Source organism: Corapipo altera, unplaced genomic scaffold, assembly GCF_003945725.1.
Source record: "Corapipo altera isolate COAL_440 unplaced genomic scaffold, ASM394572v1 268, whole genome shotgun sequence".
Taxonomy (NCBI): domain Eukaryota; kingdom Metazoa; phylum Chordata; class Aves; order Passeriformes; family Pipridae; genus Corapipo; species Corapipo altera.
The window spans coordinates 2023296-2038461 of record NW_020884901.1 but is presented as its reverse complement, the minus strand read 5'-3'; the positions used below and the strand labels follow the sequence as shown (position 1 = coordinate 2038461).

At 49.0% G+C, this 15166-nt stretch overlaps 1 protein-coding gene across 1 annotated transcript; it reads right to left on the bottom strand.

Annotated features, from left to right (window-relative positions):
* Positions 1-495: 495 nt before the first annotated feature.
* RAB14 (RAB14, member RAS oncogene family) lies at positions 496-14985 on the bottom strand. Its single transcript, XM_027649752.1, has 8 exons — positions 14754-14985; positions 8068-8126; positions 7054-7107; positions 5470-5647; positions 4498-4564; positions 3574-3661; positions 3238-3268; positions 496-2395 (listed from the first exon to the last, which is right to left on the bottom strand). Exons 2-8 carry the CDS (start codon positions 8117-8119, stop codon positions 2218-2220), a joined length of 648 nt encoding a protein of 215 aa, XP_027505553.1. The 5' UTR covers positions 8120-8126; positions 14754-14985; the 3' UTR covers positions 496-2217.
* Positions 14986-15166: the final 181 nt, after the last annotated feature.

Genomic DNA, 15166 nt, shown 5'->3' with positions numbered 1-15166 from the left:
GCTCCCACTGCAGGAATGTGTCCAGGACTGGCATTTCTGGCCTTGTAACTCCTCCTGGCTGCTGGGGGTGAGCTCTCAGCAACCCTTTGCTCTCCAAAGGCTTTGTGGATACAATTAATGGCTTCAGAAACAAATTTCCAAGCAACTCCTGGGAAATGACACAGTGACTCTGTCCCAGCCCTCTCTCCCTGTCCTATGGAACAGGCTTTGGAATCAGTCTCAGTCTTGCCCTTTCTCATCCACATTATTAATATAAACCTCTTCTGTGCAGCATCACCCAGCAACTCACAGCTCACTGGGAACAAACAAACACCAGAGCCCTGCTGGCTCTGCCCTGTTCCCCCTAAAGAACAGCTCTGGAAAAGGGGGACAAACTCCTCCTGCCAACTGTGGTTTGTACCATCAGGTCCAGAGTGGAGGCTGAGCACAAAACCCAGCACTAGAAGGATCTCTCACCCTCAGAGGTCCCCCAGCAAATGACACACAGCAGTGAGGTTTATCTAGATACAGGTACTTTATTTACAAATATTTAGATTAATAGCATTGTTACATCAAATGAGGAGTACAGCAGTCCAACCAGATCCTTTCTGTGACAGAAACAATCAGACCTACTGAACTGACTCCGGGAGTACAGGTATTGCACCTCAACAAGCTGTAGTCATTACAACACTGACTTCACACCAGCAGCAGGTCGTGGTCCCTGGGCAAGCCCTGGTGCAGCCTCGGGGGAAGCAGGATGCAGGAGCTGGAGATCTCAGACATACCCATCTACTGAGGAACAGGAGGTAAAAAAGGACTAACCAGACAAAACAGAGGGACAGCGCACAAGTTACCCAAACCCACTGTCTGCACATTCCAGTTTTGGCTTTTATTTAACAAGGACTGTACAATACTCTGGTACCACTGGTTACTTACAAAGTCTGAACATTGTGGAGTTTTAGTGTCTAGAGTGGGATTTTAAGGCTACTTTGTATTTGAAACGCTGCAGTGAGCCTGAGGTGGGACATTAAGCACTTACCCTTCCATTTTTAAACCATGTGATGCTTTCCAAGTGAAGCTGCACTTGGAGCCACAGTAAAACCCCCCCTTAGTGCAGGGTCACCACGTGACACCCCTCACACACAGGAAGGATGTACTCCAAGGCTGGATGCAAAACCCTTAAAAAAACCCCTCACACAGGACTGGTAAAAAATACAACAGCAGTTAAAATCCCTGGAGAGCACATGTTGTTCCAAGTGCCAAGTTCAGCCTCTGCCCATTCCCAAAGGTACAGGTACAAAAGCAGGGGGTGTGCGAGAGCCCCGGCCACGGATGGAGCCTGAGAAGGGCAACAAGAAGCAGAGGGGAGAGAACCCCCAGTGCAGAGATGAGACAGATCCCACTAGTGTTAATGTCTGTGTCCCCAGCACATCCCTGGGGACACGGGGAATGCTGCCTGGGAGCTGCAGCCAGGGCTGGGCTGTGCTGCCAGGGCAGGTGGGCACAGAGAGCTCAGACTGTACAAACGGGGTTTCTTACACACTGTTCTAATGCCAGGCATCGGTTTCTTCAATAAAATCATATACACAGGATGTATTTAACTGTTAGCTCAGTTCCTTCAAATTTTATACATATTTACGTTCTGTTAACAAATGGAAAGGAGAGAAGTGGCAAAAAAAAGGACATAAAGCTATTGAGCACAAGAATGAACAGGTCACTTCCCGGCGCCACCCCGACCCCCAACACATCCCACAGGGAATTCTTCCAACAAAGCACATCCTTACAGAGCCCCTCGCTACCATCGGAAGTCATTTCACAGCAAAAACTCATCCTTTACTATGGACAGCTCCAACAGTTAGAGGTGGGGGAGAAAGGCCAAAGAACCATAAAATTAAACCATACAAGACAAAAGCCCTGCGAAAGTGTAAAATCAGGAGTCCAGCATCAGTGCTCAGTTTAAATTATGTATCGGTGACACTATCACAAGGACAATCAAGGAAAAAAAAAAACTTCTAGATTTACCATGCAGGAGAGGTTTTATTACTCTACTTGCCTTTGATAACCTGATTACATCTAAAGTTGTTTAGCAGTTTAGTACTGTGTTAAACTTGTCTCAGAGTTTTAATTAAACCCAGTAAGATGTACAGAAGACGGGGCAGCGGCCAAAAGCAGCGCTCCCGAGAGCAGAGGTGTGGGGTCAGAGGAGCCCTGGAGGGTCAGAGGAGCCCTGGAGGGTCACTAGCAGCCACAGCCTTCCCTCTGGGGCTGGGGTTCGCTCGTTAGCCGCCCGCCCTGCGGGGCCGATGGTTTGTGCTGTACGCCCGACTCGGCCGCGTTCAGGTCCAGGCTCCCGTCTTGGATGTTCTGGTAGATCTTCTTGGCAGCCTCCAGGAACGCGTCCTCCACGTTCTCCCCACTGCAAGAGAGCGGCAGAGTTACGGGGCTGCCCCTCAGCACAGCAGGGACACTGTGCTGGGATCCCACCGTGCCAGGATCCCAGCATCCTGAGATCCCACCGTGCCGGGATCCCACCGTGCCGGGATCCCACCGTGCCGGGATCCCACCGTGCCGGGATCCCACCGTGCCGGGATCCCACCGCTGCTCCCCCAAGCCCAGCTCCAACCCCGTCTGTGGGACGGACCCGGCAGCAGGTCCCTCCTGGCCACTGCACCCAGTGGGGGCAGCAGCAATGAGAGAACGAACCACTGAGCAGCAAAAATAAACCAAGGCGCCGAGCCACGGGCACAGGAGAGCTCTGACAGAGGCCCAAAGACAAGGGAGCCAGCCCAGAGCAGAAGTTCCACTCTGCCAGGTGCCAGTGGGAGCCCCGGTTCCTGGTGTCCCTGAGACCTGCTCCCCCAGGGACACAGCCAGCCCCAGGCACAGCAACTGCTCAGGGACTGAAGGGACCAGAACAAACTCTACAGCCTGAAAAACCTGAGGGAAGGAATGTCTGGCTGGGAAACACTGACCCACACGTACACATTCCACGCTCAGACAAGGCCTTATATCCCAGTTGGTTCATTTGGATTCAACCAGTGTTTGAAATGTAGCCAGAGCTCTAATTCCTGAGTTACCTTCAAGTCAAAGCTGCTGAACACACCTCGCCCTCCAAGGGAGCTCAGAAATGTTTGTCTGCTTTCTTATGCATTTGCACCCCCCTCCCATACCCAGCTCCATGGCTGTCCTTGGTCAGGACCAATACATTCCTCTTATACAGATGGATCTGAACCATTACTGCAGGTAAAAGCCACTTACGTTTTTGCACTTGCTTCGAGGAACAATAAACCTGTTCAGAAACAGAGGTTTAACAGTCAATGCACAACACACCAAACAGCCCCAAGTCAGACACATTCAGACACACAAGACCTTCAGTTACATGCAAGACACTATTTTAGTATTAAACATTATTGACACAAACTGATTTCTAGAACTAAGACAGTGAGCACCAAGCCAGCCTGCCCCGGGCACAGGAGTTTGTACACACAATTCCACGACTTTGGAAGAGTAAGCTCGCAGCTGTCAGTGCTCAGGAGTCACTTTAACAGCACTATCTCGTAGGAAATGTACCAGCCCAAGAGAAAAAAAACACACCATTTTCTTCAGCAAATTGTTTGGCTTCTTCATATGTAACATCCCTCTGTGCTTCCAGGTCTGCTTTGTTTCCTATGAGGATTATCACCTGGTTTGGGAGAGACAGAGTTAGTTTGGGAAAAAGCTCGTGAGCCTTTTCACTGCCGTCCTCGTTAGTGATAAAACTGAAAAACCAGAAGAAAATATGCAAAGCAGATTATCTGCAGAGACCATGCTCCTCCAGGAGAGCTCTGCTCTAGCATTCCCCACTCTGGGAAGGCAGGAACAGCATCTCCAGCCTTCCAGTGCTTCTCAGGAGACCAGGTCCTAAAAAGCAGTGGTGCTACTCTTTGTTCATGAGCTGGACCCTGAGCCACTTCTTGTGTTTGTTTAATCATCTGCTAATCCAGACAGAATCTTTAGAGGTTTCTTTTGCCACAGCAGAGTCTTCTCATCAGTTTGGTGCTAAAGTATTTTAGAGGCATTCAGGAAAAGGCTGAAGGACAAGAGTTGTGTGGTATGGGTCAGAGAGACACAGAAGAAGAACCTTCAACCTTCCTCCCCCTCCCTCTGGGAGACCTGGTCAGCTTTTGCTGAAGATCCAATTCACATTCCAACCTCAGACAGAGAGCATTCACCTCGTTACTACCACAGAGCAAGAAGAGGAACAGAAGTTAGAGCTGGTCCAACCTCACCACAGTTTATCTCCAACTGCTTCAAGCAGCCCCTGAAAGGTGAGTGGCACAGCAAGACTTTTAGAAGGAGCCCCTTTTGCTGCAGCTGCAGTCAGGGAAGCAAGGGAAGCACTGCAAGCGGGGACACGAGGAGTGGAGAGAACACAGGCAGCTCCTGCAGAGCCACTGCAGGTGCTTGGGGCTGGGCCTCCCCCCTCTGGCTCAGGGAGCAGCAAATGCTGCTTTTCCAGCTAAATAAAGTCCAACTTACAGTATTTGGATTGGTGAGGTTCCTTGCATCTGTCAGCCAGCTGCTTAAGTGATTATATGTACTTCTTCTGCAAAGAACCAAGCGAGTACAGTTTTAGCCTGGGTATTTTATAAAATATTTAAGTGCCAATAGCACAGTCAGCATCCACCAAGCAAACATCCACCATCCCTGCTCTTCTCCCCACCTCCAGACACACAAAGCAGCAGTTTGGGCTCAGACCACAATTTCAAGTCAACTTTAACCCCCTGGAGCGGCTCTTACAACACGTGTGGAAAGCCAGAGCAATTCCCATTTCTGCACAGAACACATTAAAGGCTTTCCTGTCAATCATTCTCACAGAACACTGAGCAGCAGAAGAGCACTTTGGTAACAAACTGCAGATGATGTTTTACTCAAGACTTTAACAGGAAATGCACCTCCACGTGCAGGAAGAAACAAGAGGTGCTTGACAAGTATGGAGAACAGCCCCAGAGGGAGAGGTGTGGAACAGAGGTACTTCATGGTGCATCTGCTGAATTCCTGCTTCAGCAGCACCTTCAGCTCTCCCCTCTCCTGGGCAGTGCCAGCCTGGGAAGGCCCAGGGCAGCAGGGCTGTGCTCCCTCCACACACCATCCCAGCACTGCAGCAGTGCCCAGGGCTGTGCCCACGCTGGGAACACTCTGTCAGGTGAGAGCAGCACCCAGGGCCTCCCAGGAGACACAAACCCACGTGCTGAGGAGCAGCTTTTAAGGACAAAGCCAGTTCTTTAAAAAAGCTTCAACCCGGGCAGCCACGGCCCGAAACAGTGAGACCCTCAGGTCTGTCAGCAGTGACATTTCCCAAGGAAAGCAGCCACACAACTCCTGAAGTATTTGTACAGACTGTGGAACTGTCACACAACAGGACACTGATCATCCAGACACAAGCCAAGGGCACAGACAAGACAGGACACACGAGGCTGTGACAAGCACCCCCAGAGCTCCTGCCCTTACCTGGTGATGTCATAGACCATGAGAGCTCCTGCTGCTCCTCTGTAGTAGCTTCGTGTGACAGCCCTGAATCTCTCTTGTCCTGCTGTATCCCAGATCTGTAGTTTAATTTTTTGGCCACTAACTTCAATTATTCTTGTGCCAAATTCAACACCAATTGTGTGGGGACAGTCTGCCATAACTGCCATGAGAAATAAGAGCAAAGATCAGATCTCTCCAGGACAAGGTTTCCTTGCTGCAAAGATGTGACTACCAGCACTTTGCAGTTATCTTTACTAGATTTTCAGTCTCTAAGAAAGCATTTTTACAGCTACAGTTCCCAAAGTGTATCACTTAAACAGAAATAAAATGCTGTATTTCCTGAGCTGCAGTTAGTTTTAAAAACAGTTATAAAATTCCTTGCCTTCTCTGCTGCTGTTTGGCCATACATATCAGAAGGTATCAAGTCAGCTGATTCCCAGTCTATCCTTGCAGAAACTATTTCAATGCAGTGGGAAAAGATAACTTTTAGGGAATTACCAAGAAAGATACAGTTCAAAAGTCTGTAACATCTTCAAAAACAATTATCTGGGTTGTTTCAGACAGGGCAAACACAGGACTGTGCACAGGAAATGCCACTTTCATAAGGAGCTCTAAACAACAACAAATCAAACCCCAGAAGGCATCTTTCTACTTCTGATAAACTCAGGTTAAGAAGCTCATCTTTGAGAAAGATCAAGAAAGTACAAGAAAGGTGAGGAGCTCCTCAAGCTCCCTGCAGTTAGTGACAGTCACAGCAGAGGGGTTTGGTGCTGACAGACCAAGAACAAGACACATCCTCACTGAGAATCTGATCACAGGTAGAGCAGCATTGAAATAATTGGTTGATACTGCATTTTAATCAAAAATAACAGTCAGAAAATCCTATTTCTACTAAAAAGCAAGTATTTTAAACTGCAGCTCCTACCCACTTGTTACCACACCTCGAGCAGCACATGGTGAGCTCAGACTGACTTTGTGCTGATAAATACCTGCAGAATTACTCAGGGAGTGAGGTAACAACTGCTGCAAACCACAAGGCAACACACTTTAGGAGCTAATTCTTAATTAAGGATGATACCATATCTAAAAGAATGTTTGAGACAGACTGCAGTAAGCCTGAAACACCATCACCCAGGGCAGGCCAAGTGTCCTGACTCACAGAGCTGCAGACAATGGCAGTGCTGCTCAAGGCTGCAAACAAGAAAAATTAACTCTTTTTTCTTTTTGAACTCCTGAACAGCCCTAAAAACTCCAGGTGCTTGTGAGCAAGTTACACCAATATTGAAACCATAACATTTCAGACAAGAGATTTCACTTTGTTCCGTGTCAAAATTCCCCAGAAAAGCTGTAAAAACAGATCTTGTTCTTCCCACTCCTCACAGGCAGGACTTTTACCATTGCTACATCAACATTTTGTCTCTACATCTGCAGAAGTCAAAGCAAAAACCTGACCCAGTACAGTCCAGACAGATTCACACACCAAATGCAGCTCATGCACGGTGGAAGCAAACAGGCAGGAAAGAGGGGTGGAGATACAGGAAAACTGCTGGGAACTGAAATACTCACACTTCTTTTCTGTGAATTGATGAAGCAAACAGGACTTTCCTACACCCATGTCCCCTGTTACAGAAAGAAGAGTTAAATCATTGTTGGAACAAGCACGTTTTCTTCATCCCACACAACAAATGGTGCAGACAGGCAGCCACTCCTTTCCCAGGAGCTCCAGCCCTTAAATTTGTCACTTCTGCCCCAGAGCCTTGGGTACAGGTACAGGGCTGCAAGCAACTCCAAAAATAACTGAATTTGTATTCCTGACTTTACAACTGTATTTCACAAGGTTATAAAAAATACTGACAAGAAATCACTTCACTTCCACTGATCCACTTGCACAATGCCAAGAGTGAGGCACAGCAAGATGTTTTAACAACTAATTTTTCCAGAGGCTGAGGCTTCACAGCAGCCTTACAAACCTGTACAGTAACACTGCAGATCACTTACACCTACACAGGGTCATTAGCAATTAAACAATTAACAGCCAGACCAGTTCTTCCAGGATACTAATGAATGTAATCAAGTCCCTGACTCCAAACAGCCAAGGAAGCTGCAGCTAAAGCAACATTTGAACACAAACATTGTCTTCTCTGCATGAGGTTTACAAGCCTCATGCAATGGTTTCCAATCAGCACTTGTGCCTTCACCAGAAATTCTGAAACCTTTGAGATAAATGATGCAAAGTGCTGGAGCAAACCTGAACCAACACAAGATCCCAGCTGTGCTGACTCCCAGTCATTTCTTCCCCATTTTCCCATCCAAACCAGTTTTCAAGAGGAAATGGTTCCCTCAGCAACTGAGGGAACTCAGCACAGGCACTGGGCCTTGCCTCCCCCCACAGCAGTTCTGGGGCACACAGAGGCATTTTTGCCTTCATGTTGTCACTGCTGCTGAAGCTTCAGAGCAAGTGTGGTGACCTGGGGGGACTGAGGTGGGACAGGCACCCCCTGAAAGCAGCAGTGGCACAGCCCCAGGTTCCTCACCCATCCACACCCCCACACAGCCAGGGCTGTGCCCAGTGGTACTCACCAATAATGATGTACTTAAAGATGTAGGAATAGTTGTAAGGTGCAGTTGCCATTGTGGCACTAAAACAGAAAAACAGAACACGTCAGAACTGGGACTTGGTCACCAAACTCAACCCCATTCATCCAATTTAGTTCACATCAGCAACTCCCCCCAGTTACCCTTTCATTCCCAGTTCAAATTTGTGCAGCTCCCCAGAGTCACTGGCTTAGTGCCACAGACACCCAGCAAAGCTCCCACATTGTTTGCTCTGAACTCTAAGCAGAACAATGCTCTGATACTTATTCAATTTTATCCAGAAAGCTGTTGGAAAGCTCAGTCCCTCCTTGCTATCACAGCCCCTGGCAGAGCAGCGCTCACCCCCCAACAGCTGATGTATGAACTCAAAATAAAATCTGACTCCAACACGAAAATCTGAAGAGGTTTTACAAAACCAGCGAGTTGGAACTATTACATCACACTTTGGAGACTTGCAACAGCAACAAAGGAAACAGTGCAGCTTGCAGCAGACAGCTGAGGATTATTGAGAAGGCTGGAGCTGCTCTTGGCCACGCTGGAAAGCGGTGCAGCCACAAATCAGATGGTCAGGAAGTTGGTCTCCAGGGCTGTGGCTTTGTCAGCAGGGCAGTGCTACAGCAGCAGTTGCTCTTTTTTAAAGGCAGTAAGATTAGGTTGGGGTAAGTCATTCTAATATTCCACAGTTTTCCTATGCTTTCCTAAGTGTACAGGGAATTAGAACTTCAGCTGTGTAAATCTGCAAGGAGTACAGACTGACTTACCAACTAATACATCAGTCACCAAGATCCCACATCCATACAGGCCAGGTAACATAAGGGATGAGAAATGTCTGCTTTTGCCACAGGCTTAAAGTTAAACTCCACTGAGACCAGCTAAGCAAGTGGAAGGTTTCTGCCAGGAATTCCCCATTTCCCTCCCTGCTCCTGCAGGCAGGCAGCCAGCCATCAGGAACACAGGGCACTCTTTGCAGGAACACTGAGCCCAGAGAGATTTTCATTCAGTCATGTGTCATTCACATGGCAAACGAAACCAGGACTGGAAGGAAATAAAAACATGGGAAAGCTTAGGGGCCTGGGACCCTCTGAAAAGCAAAGTACTGTTTCCTGAACCACAATTAATCCCTCCCAGTGAACTGCAGTCATAGGGAAGGGGAACATTCCCAGCACACACCAACAGCCTCCACACTGCAGAGATTGAAGGCAAACATGCTTATCTCCACAACCCCAGCAGCAGTTAAGAAGGGTTTACTGAGTGCCAGGCTCTGCTCTGCACCTCCTTTCCTCCTGCCTGGCTCAGGACATGGGAACACTCCAGGCCCTCCATCCCAGCAGTGTGCAAAGCACCCACACTAAATCCTACACACGCTGTTCCAGCAAACCAAGTGTGCTCCAAGATAGTAAAGTAAAGACAGTTTTGGACAGTAATTCACCAAGCAGGCCAGCAGCTCCTCTGCCTTATTTCCTGCAAGACTCTAAAGTTACATTTTCTTCCAATACATGCACTGATTATTTTCAATACCAGCAAACAAAGACAAGTAACAGCCCCATATGGAATTCCAAATTAACTTGTCACTGTGGAAACATCCAGGACTTCAAGTTTCCTGAACATCCTCACATATGATGGTTTCTTCTCTTCTCCAGCACATCCCAGTGCAGGAACATTCAAACTGGGCACCTTCTGCCCCAGTGCCTGTGTTCTGACAGGACACTTCACCTGCACCTGAGACCTGATTCCCAGGACAGGAGTGTGTTGGGACTCATGCTGGTAAAACACCCAACCAAACCAAGCAGCACCAAGACAGGGAACCAACCCCTGTAAAATCTGTCCTGGAGAAGCCTGGGTGCCCTCTCTTCCTTCACAACACCAGGAGTGCCAAGGGGATGCATCCTGCTATCCCAGCCTGTAAGCAGCAGCACTGGAAGGTGAGCAGGACTCTCCTTCAAAGGATGGACAAGCTGGGAACTCTGTGCAGGCTGGATCACACACTGAACTGAAGTGAGCCTTTATCTCTGTTTATTTACCAGACTGGGTTTGCTTGCTCAGATATGTCCACCTTCATTATGCCCTTTAAGTAAACAAGTCTAACTGTGCTATTTCAATACAACAGAAACTGCCACAGCTTTCCAACACCGTGCATCAAAACCACTTCAAAGGGACAGAAAACCAAATTCTGTGCTTGGCAACAAGTTCTGTTAAGAAATGGGTGGGAAAGGAGGACCCAATTCAAGCCACATCTCATTGCTAGAACTCCACCCTCATGGTTACAGTGACATCAGGCTCTGCCAGAGGTGGAGGTACCACACACCCTTTGTACCCAGCACACAGCCCCATGGCTTCCAAAAACATTATGAACAGCAACATCATAAAGGAATTCGCTCATAGGAGAAGTCTGGACCTTCTCTCAAGACCCAGAGCTGCTGCAGAAGTCACTGTGTCTGGCACACATCTGTACTGAAAGCTGCAGAAATAGGGATACTAAGGTTAATCAGAATTTCTGGAGTTAAATGGAAAAATAAAGCAACACTTGGGTATTGGGATTACATTTATTCCAAGGGTCACATTACAAAAAAAGATTCTGAAATACTCCAAATCATTACTAAAGGTCAGGAACCTTTTCTGGGGAACAGATGACTTCTTTTAGAAAAAATGAAATAAAACCCAAAGCAATACTAAAACAGCCAAATAACAAACTCCTAAACACTCAAATTCCAGTAAGGATTAGCCAGAATTCAAACTGTACTCAGACCTTGGAATAAAAGTGATATTCCAGAAGGACTCTGTGCTGAAGGGGGAAAATAAATGCAACAAACTGAACAGAGAAGCTCTGGGGAGAATTGAGCCTTGGAGAACTGACACCTCAGCATTTACTGCAGCTGGAAGGAGGAAGTCCAGACAAGGACAGGGCACACCAGGAGTCAGTAAACACTGAAATATCAGCTACATGGCAGTGCAAGGGGCTCATAGCTGTTAAAATCAGCACCCATCTGTAGAAACTGGAGCTCCACCTCCACTTCCCAGCCCTCTCCCTGTTCCAGACACGTGAATCTTAATAATCCCAATATGAGGGGTTGGGGCTTTCCTCTGGGAGGGCAAGAACTGCCCATAAATATCCCCAGCTCAGCCCCAGCACTGCTGACATCAAAGTTACCCAGCCATGAATGTACTGTTACCAGAAAGCAGAAGTTCAGTCTGGGAGCTTGGCCTACCTGCCATCCCTGTTCCAGGAAAGGCTGCCAGCTCAGGACAAGCTCTGGCTCCCTTCTCAGAGGCAGCACTTCCCAGGAGTTCAGAGCATTAGTCCAGGATGGCCACCAGCCAGAGGCTCGTGGCTCACTGTGCACAGATTTCTGTCATTTCAAAGCCTGCACAATTAATTTCCATATTCCAGTTAAGCCTGGGAATCTCACAGTGAGCAGTGGCACCATCATCCATTTCCAGACATCAACCTCTCCCTTAGAGGCATTTTTTAATAGAAAGTTAAAGATGACCTTAATGAGATCCCAGTACATCTCCATTTCCTCCTCTAATCAAAAAGCACTCCACAGGTATTTAGAGATCTCACTGCAGCCTTATTCCAAGCATCAACACATCTGATCCCCCCAGATAAGGCAGTTCCAGGCACACTGCCCTGATTCTGTATCACAACACCACGACTGTAAATATCAGAGTCACACCAGCCTTTGTGGGACTGGGCAGTTCCTTCCAGCTCAGCTCCAGGACATCCAGTTTGAACTCCAGCCTGGATCTCATTTGCATAGAGAAATGTCATTTTTCTGCTCAGCAAGCAGCAGGTGTGTTCTGAGAAGAGAGCAGAACCTGCAATGCCCAGGTTTTATCAGACACTGCATGTGGGTAATGCCATGAACTGAGGGATGGTCAATCCCCAGGGATCACACCTGTGGAAACAACATCCCCTTCAAACTCAGGACTGTCCTTTGCTACAGGTTCCCCACAAAACCACACCAGTGCAGCCAGGGAACCACTGGGGAGTTACTCTGAAGCCAGAGGGATTTTGTATTCCATCAGCCAACCCAGGTGTTCTTCCCATCATTCTTCAAGGATGTGCAACAGGAAAGGATCTCCCAGTTGAAGCTGCAGATTTCCTTGGATGTTACTTAGCAGAGAACACTGAGATGGATGAGGGGGAGGGGTTGTGGAGGGGTAGAATTATATCAATTCCAAACTGCACTTTTCCCCTGAGGAAGACTTTTGCCAAGCACACAAAACGTGGTCCAAGTGGTACCTTCCTTCAGGAATAGTCTGTCACTGCCTCAGTTGTGGCCTTCTGTAAAATCCCAGCAGGCTGGGAGGTGATAACAGTTCTGTTATCAATTCATTCCCCCAAGCAATTCATTCCCACAGGTCTCTTGTCCACAGCAAGCCATGAGGTCTGTTCCAATGAAATTCCACTGTGGTTCTCTGACTTCCACACCCCAAGGACACTCAGGGCTCCTGACCCACACCAACATCTTGACCCTCTTGAAGATGCTGCCCCACAGCTGCCCTGCTCTGCTGCTTTATTTCTGCAGGCCTGGCTTTACAAAGCCCTGCTGAGCCTGATCCCTGAGGACTCTCTGAGCCTGCTGCAGCCTCCACACCTGTCTGACAACATCACTTGTTGCTGGCCAGCTCCTTTCTCACCCCTCAGCTCTTCCAGAGTCATCCTCTCCAGCTTTCCCCTCTTGGATTTCATCAAGGCATCCCATGAGCACAAGGCAGTGAATTTGGCTGAGCTGATCTGTGAGTAGAGAGCAGCCCAGCAGGTCTCTGTGATCTGCTGTCCAAGACCCCTCTGCATTTCCTTATCATCCCCATGTCCAGTTCCTCTTTCCCTGGATGCCCCGTGCCCTGCAGGCTCTGGGGCTCAGCCTCCCCAGCTCCAGCCCTGCAGGGCCTTTTCCAGGCTGTTCCTGGAGAAATGTATTTAATATATTCTTCAGTCATGTAAAACACCTTAACCCAGCCTGGGGCCTAGGAAGGAGTTCTAAGGCTTCACAGGCCTTCACTTCTCCTTCCACACGAGAATTTTGGCTTTACTTTAAGCCATACATCACACTTCCTTCACTCTCTGATCTCCCCACCAGCTCTCCAGTGCTTCCCACATTGTGCTGCTTTATCCTCCTCATGGTTTCACATCCTGCTCCACCAAGTTACTCCATTTTGCTCCCTAAACTTCCTGCTTTTCTGTGTGCACACCTCATTTCTCCCTGACCACACCCAGATCATGGCACACCTGCCCTCACCAGCACTTTCTCCCATGTCCATCCTCTCAGCCATCCCTTATCCACTGGGATATCCCCACTGATCTCATTTTCCTCTTCCTACAGAACAGTCAGTTCACAGCAGGAGAACCACGGTCCAGAGGTATCAGGGAAGTTTGGGACAGTTTATACAGACACCAGCAGAGTTTTGTTGTCATCCCCACAACCCTCTGGAGTCATCACCTTGGAAAACACAAGTCACAGACATTTCAGAACAAAATGAACTAAGATCTACCTCGTGCTTCAAGAAGACACAGCAAAACCAGAACCAACCACAAGCAGGTTCCATTAGATGCACAAGAGTGAGCAAGCCATTTTAAAATATTATTTACATTTTAAATCCCAGTACCTCCAGTAGAACAGGTTTGTTTCCAAACTGCTGTCCTTCACAATAACTCCTCTTTTTTTTTTTTTTTGTTATTCATAAAATGGAAAAGGAAAACAGGAACTTCTTCCTTCCACTCAGATTTACAATTTTGCAAATCCTAAGAGCCCCTGAAACCAAACCACGACAGGAATCGATCCCAAGGCCAAAGCATTCCACAGGATAACATCTGGCTATTGAAAAAGTTGTGGTGATTTGAGGTTTGAAGTGGTTTAGGACACAGTGAACCTGAGTGAATCTTGTTCACAAAGGGGTTCTGTAAGTTTTGAATAAATGTCAAACACAGGGCCTGTTTCAGAGCCATAGAAAGCAAAGGCCACACCAAACAACCTCCAGAGCCAGACCCCAGTGCAGACACCTCCCTTTGCCTGGCCTTAGTGTAAGAACAATTCAGTAAAACTTCGATTCAAGACAAAGCTCCTCACAGACGTTACAGAAACTCCAGGTGGGATCACACAACCAGGTGAAAGAGCAGAATTTCTCCCTTCTATTTAGCCGCAACAAGCTTTGACAAAAGAAAACACAGTACGAATCTAGTGCACTTTCATTGCTTTCTCGAATAGGAAGTGGCTTTTCCCTCAGCCCTCAAAGTCATTTTTTTGTCAAAGTTCATGGCAGCGCAGGTCAACACAACAATCAAAAGTCCAGATAACGCTGGACGTCGACCACACAGAGTATAATATACACCTACACACCCCGCGGGCGACTGCAACAGCTAGTAAGGGACGCATAAAAATAAATACACATAAATATAAGGCGCGTGCAGGCGGATTTGGGGGTGGCGTTACCGGGGGGGCGGCGGTGCCACACGGACGGAGCGGCCTAGTCCTGCCCGGCCGCCCCTTCCCCTCCTGAGGCCCCGGGGCCGCTCGGCTCCTTGCAGGCCCACCGTTCCTCGACTCAGGGCGGCCCCGGGTGGTCTTCACCTCCCTACGGGACCCTCCCGGCCCAGCGGAATCCATCGCGGGGCCTGGTGCCTCAGGCCCGGCCGGGCGGTCGCCCGCCCCTCCCCGGGCGCGCCGTACCTGTGCTCGGGGCTCGGGGAGCTGTGCAGCGCGGTGGCCGTTCCCCGCGGCGGGGCGGTGTGTGTGTCTCCGTGTGTATGTGTGTGTGTATGTGTGTGTATGTGTGTGTCTCCGGTCGGGGGCCTCGCTCCGCGCTGGCTCCGCTTCCCCTCAGACGCGGCTCCGCTGCGCCCCCATCACCCCCGCAGCCAAGATGGCGGCGCCGCTCGCACGGGGTTTCCCCTCCCACCCTCGACGGGCACAAAGAGTGGGCGCGAGGGCGCCGCGCCGCGGCCAATCAGAGCGGCCGCTGCCCCTGGCGGGGCGGGGCCGGGGCGGGGCGTGAGGGGAAGCGGAGCGAGCGCGGAGCGAGGCCCCGGACCGCACACACACACATACACACACATACACACACACATACACACGGAGACACA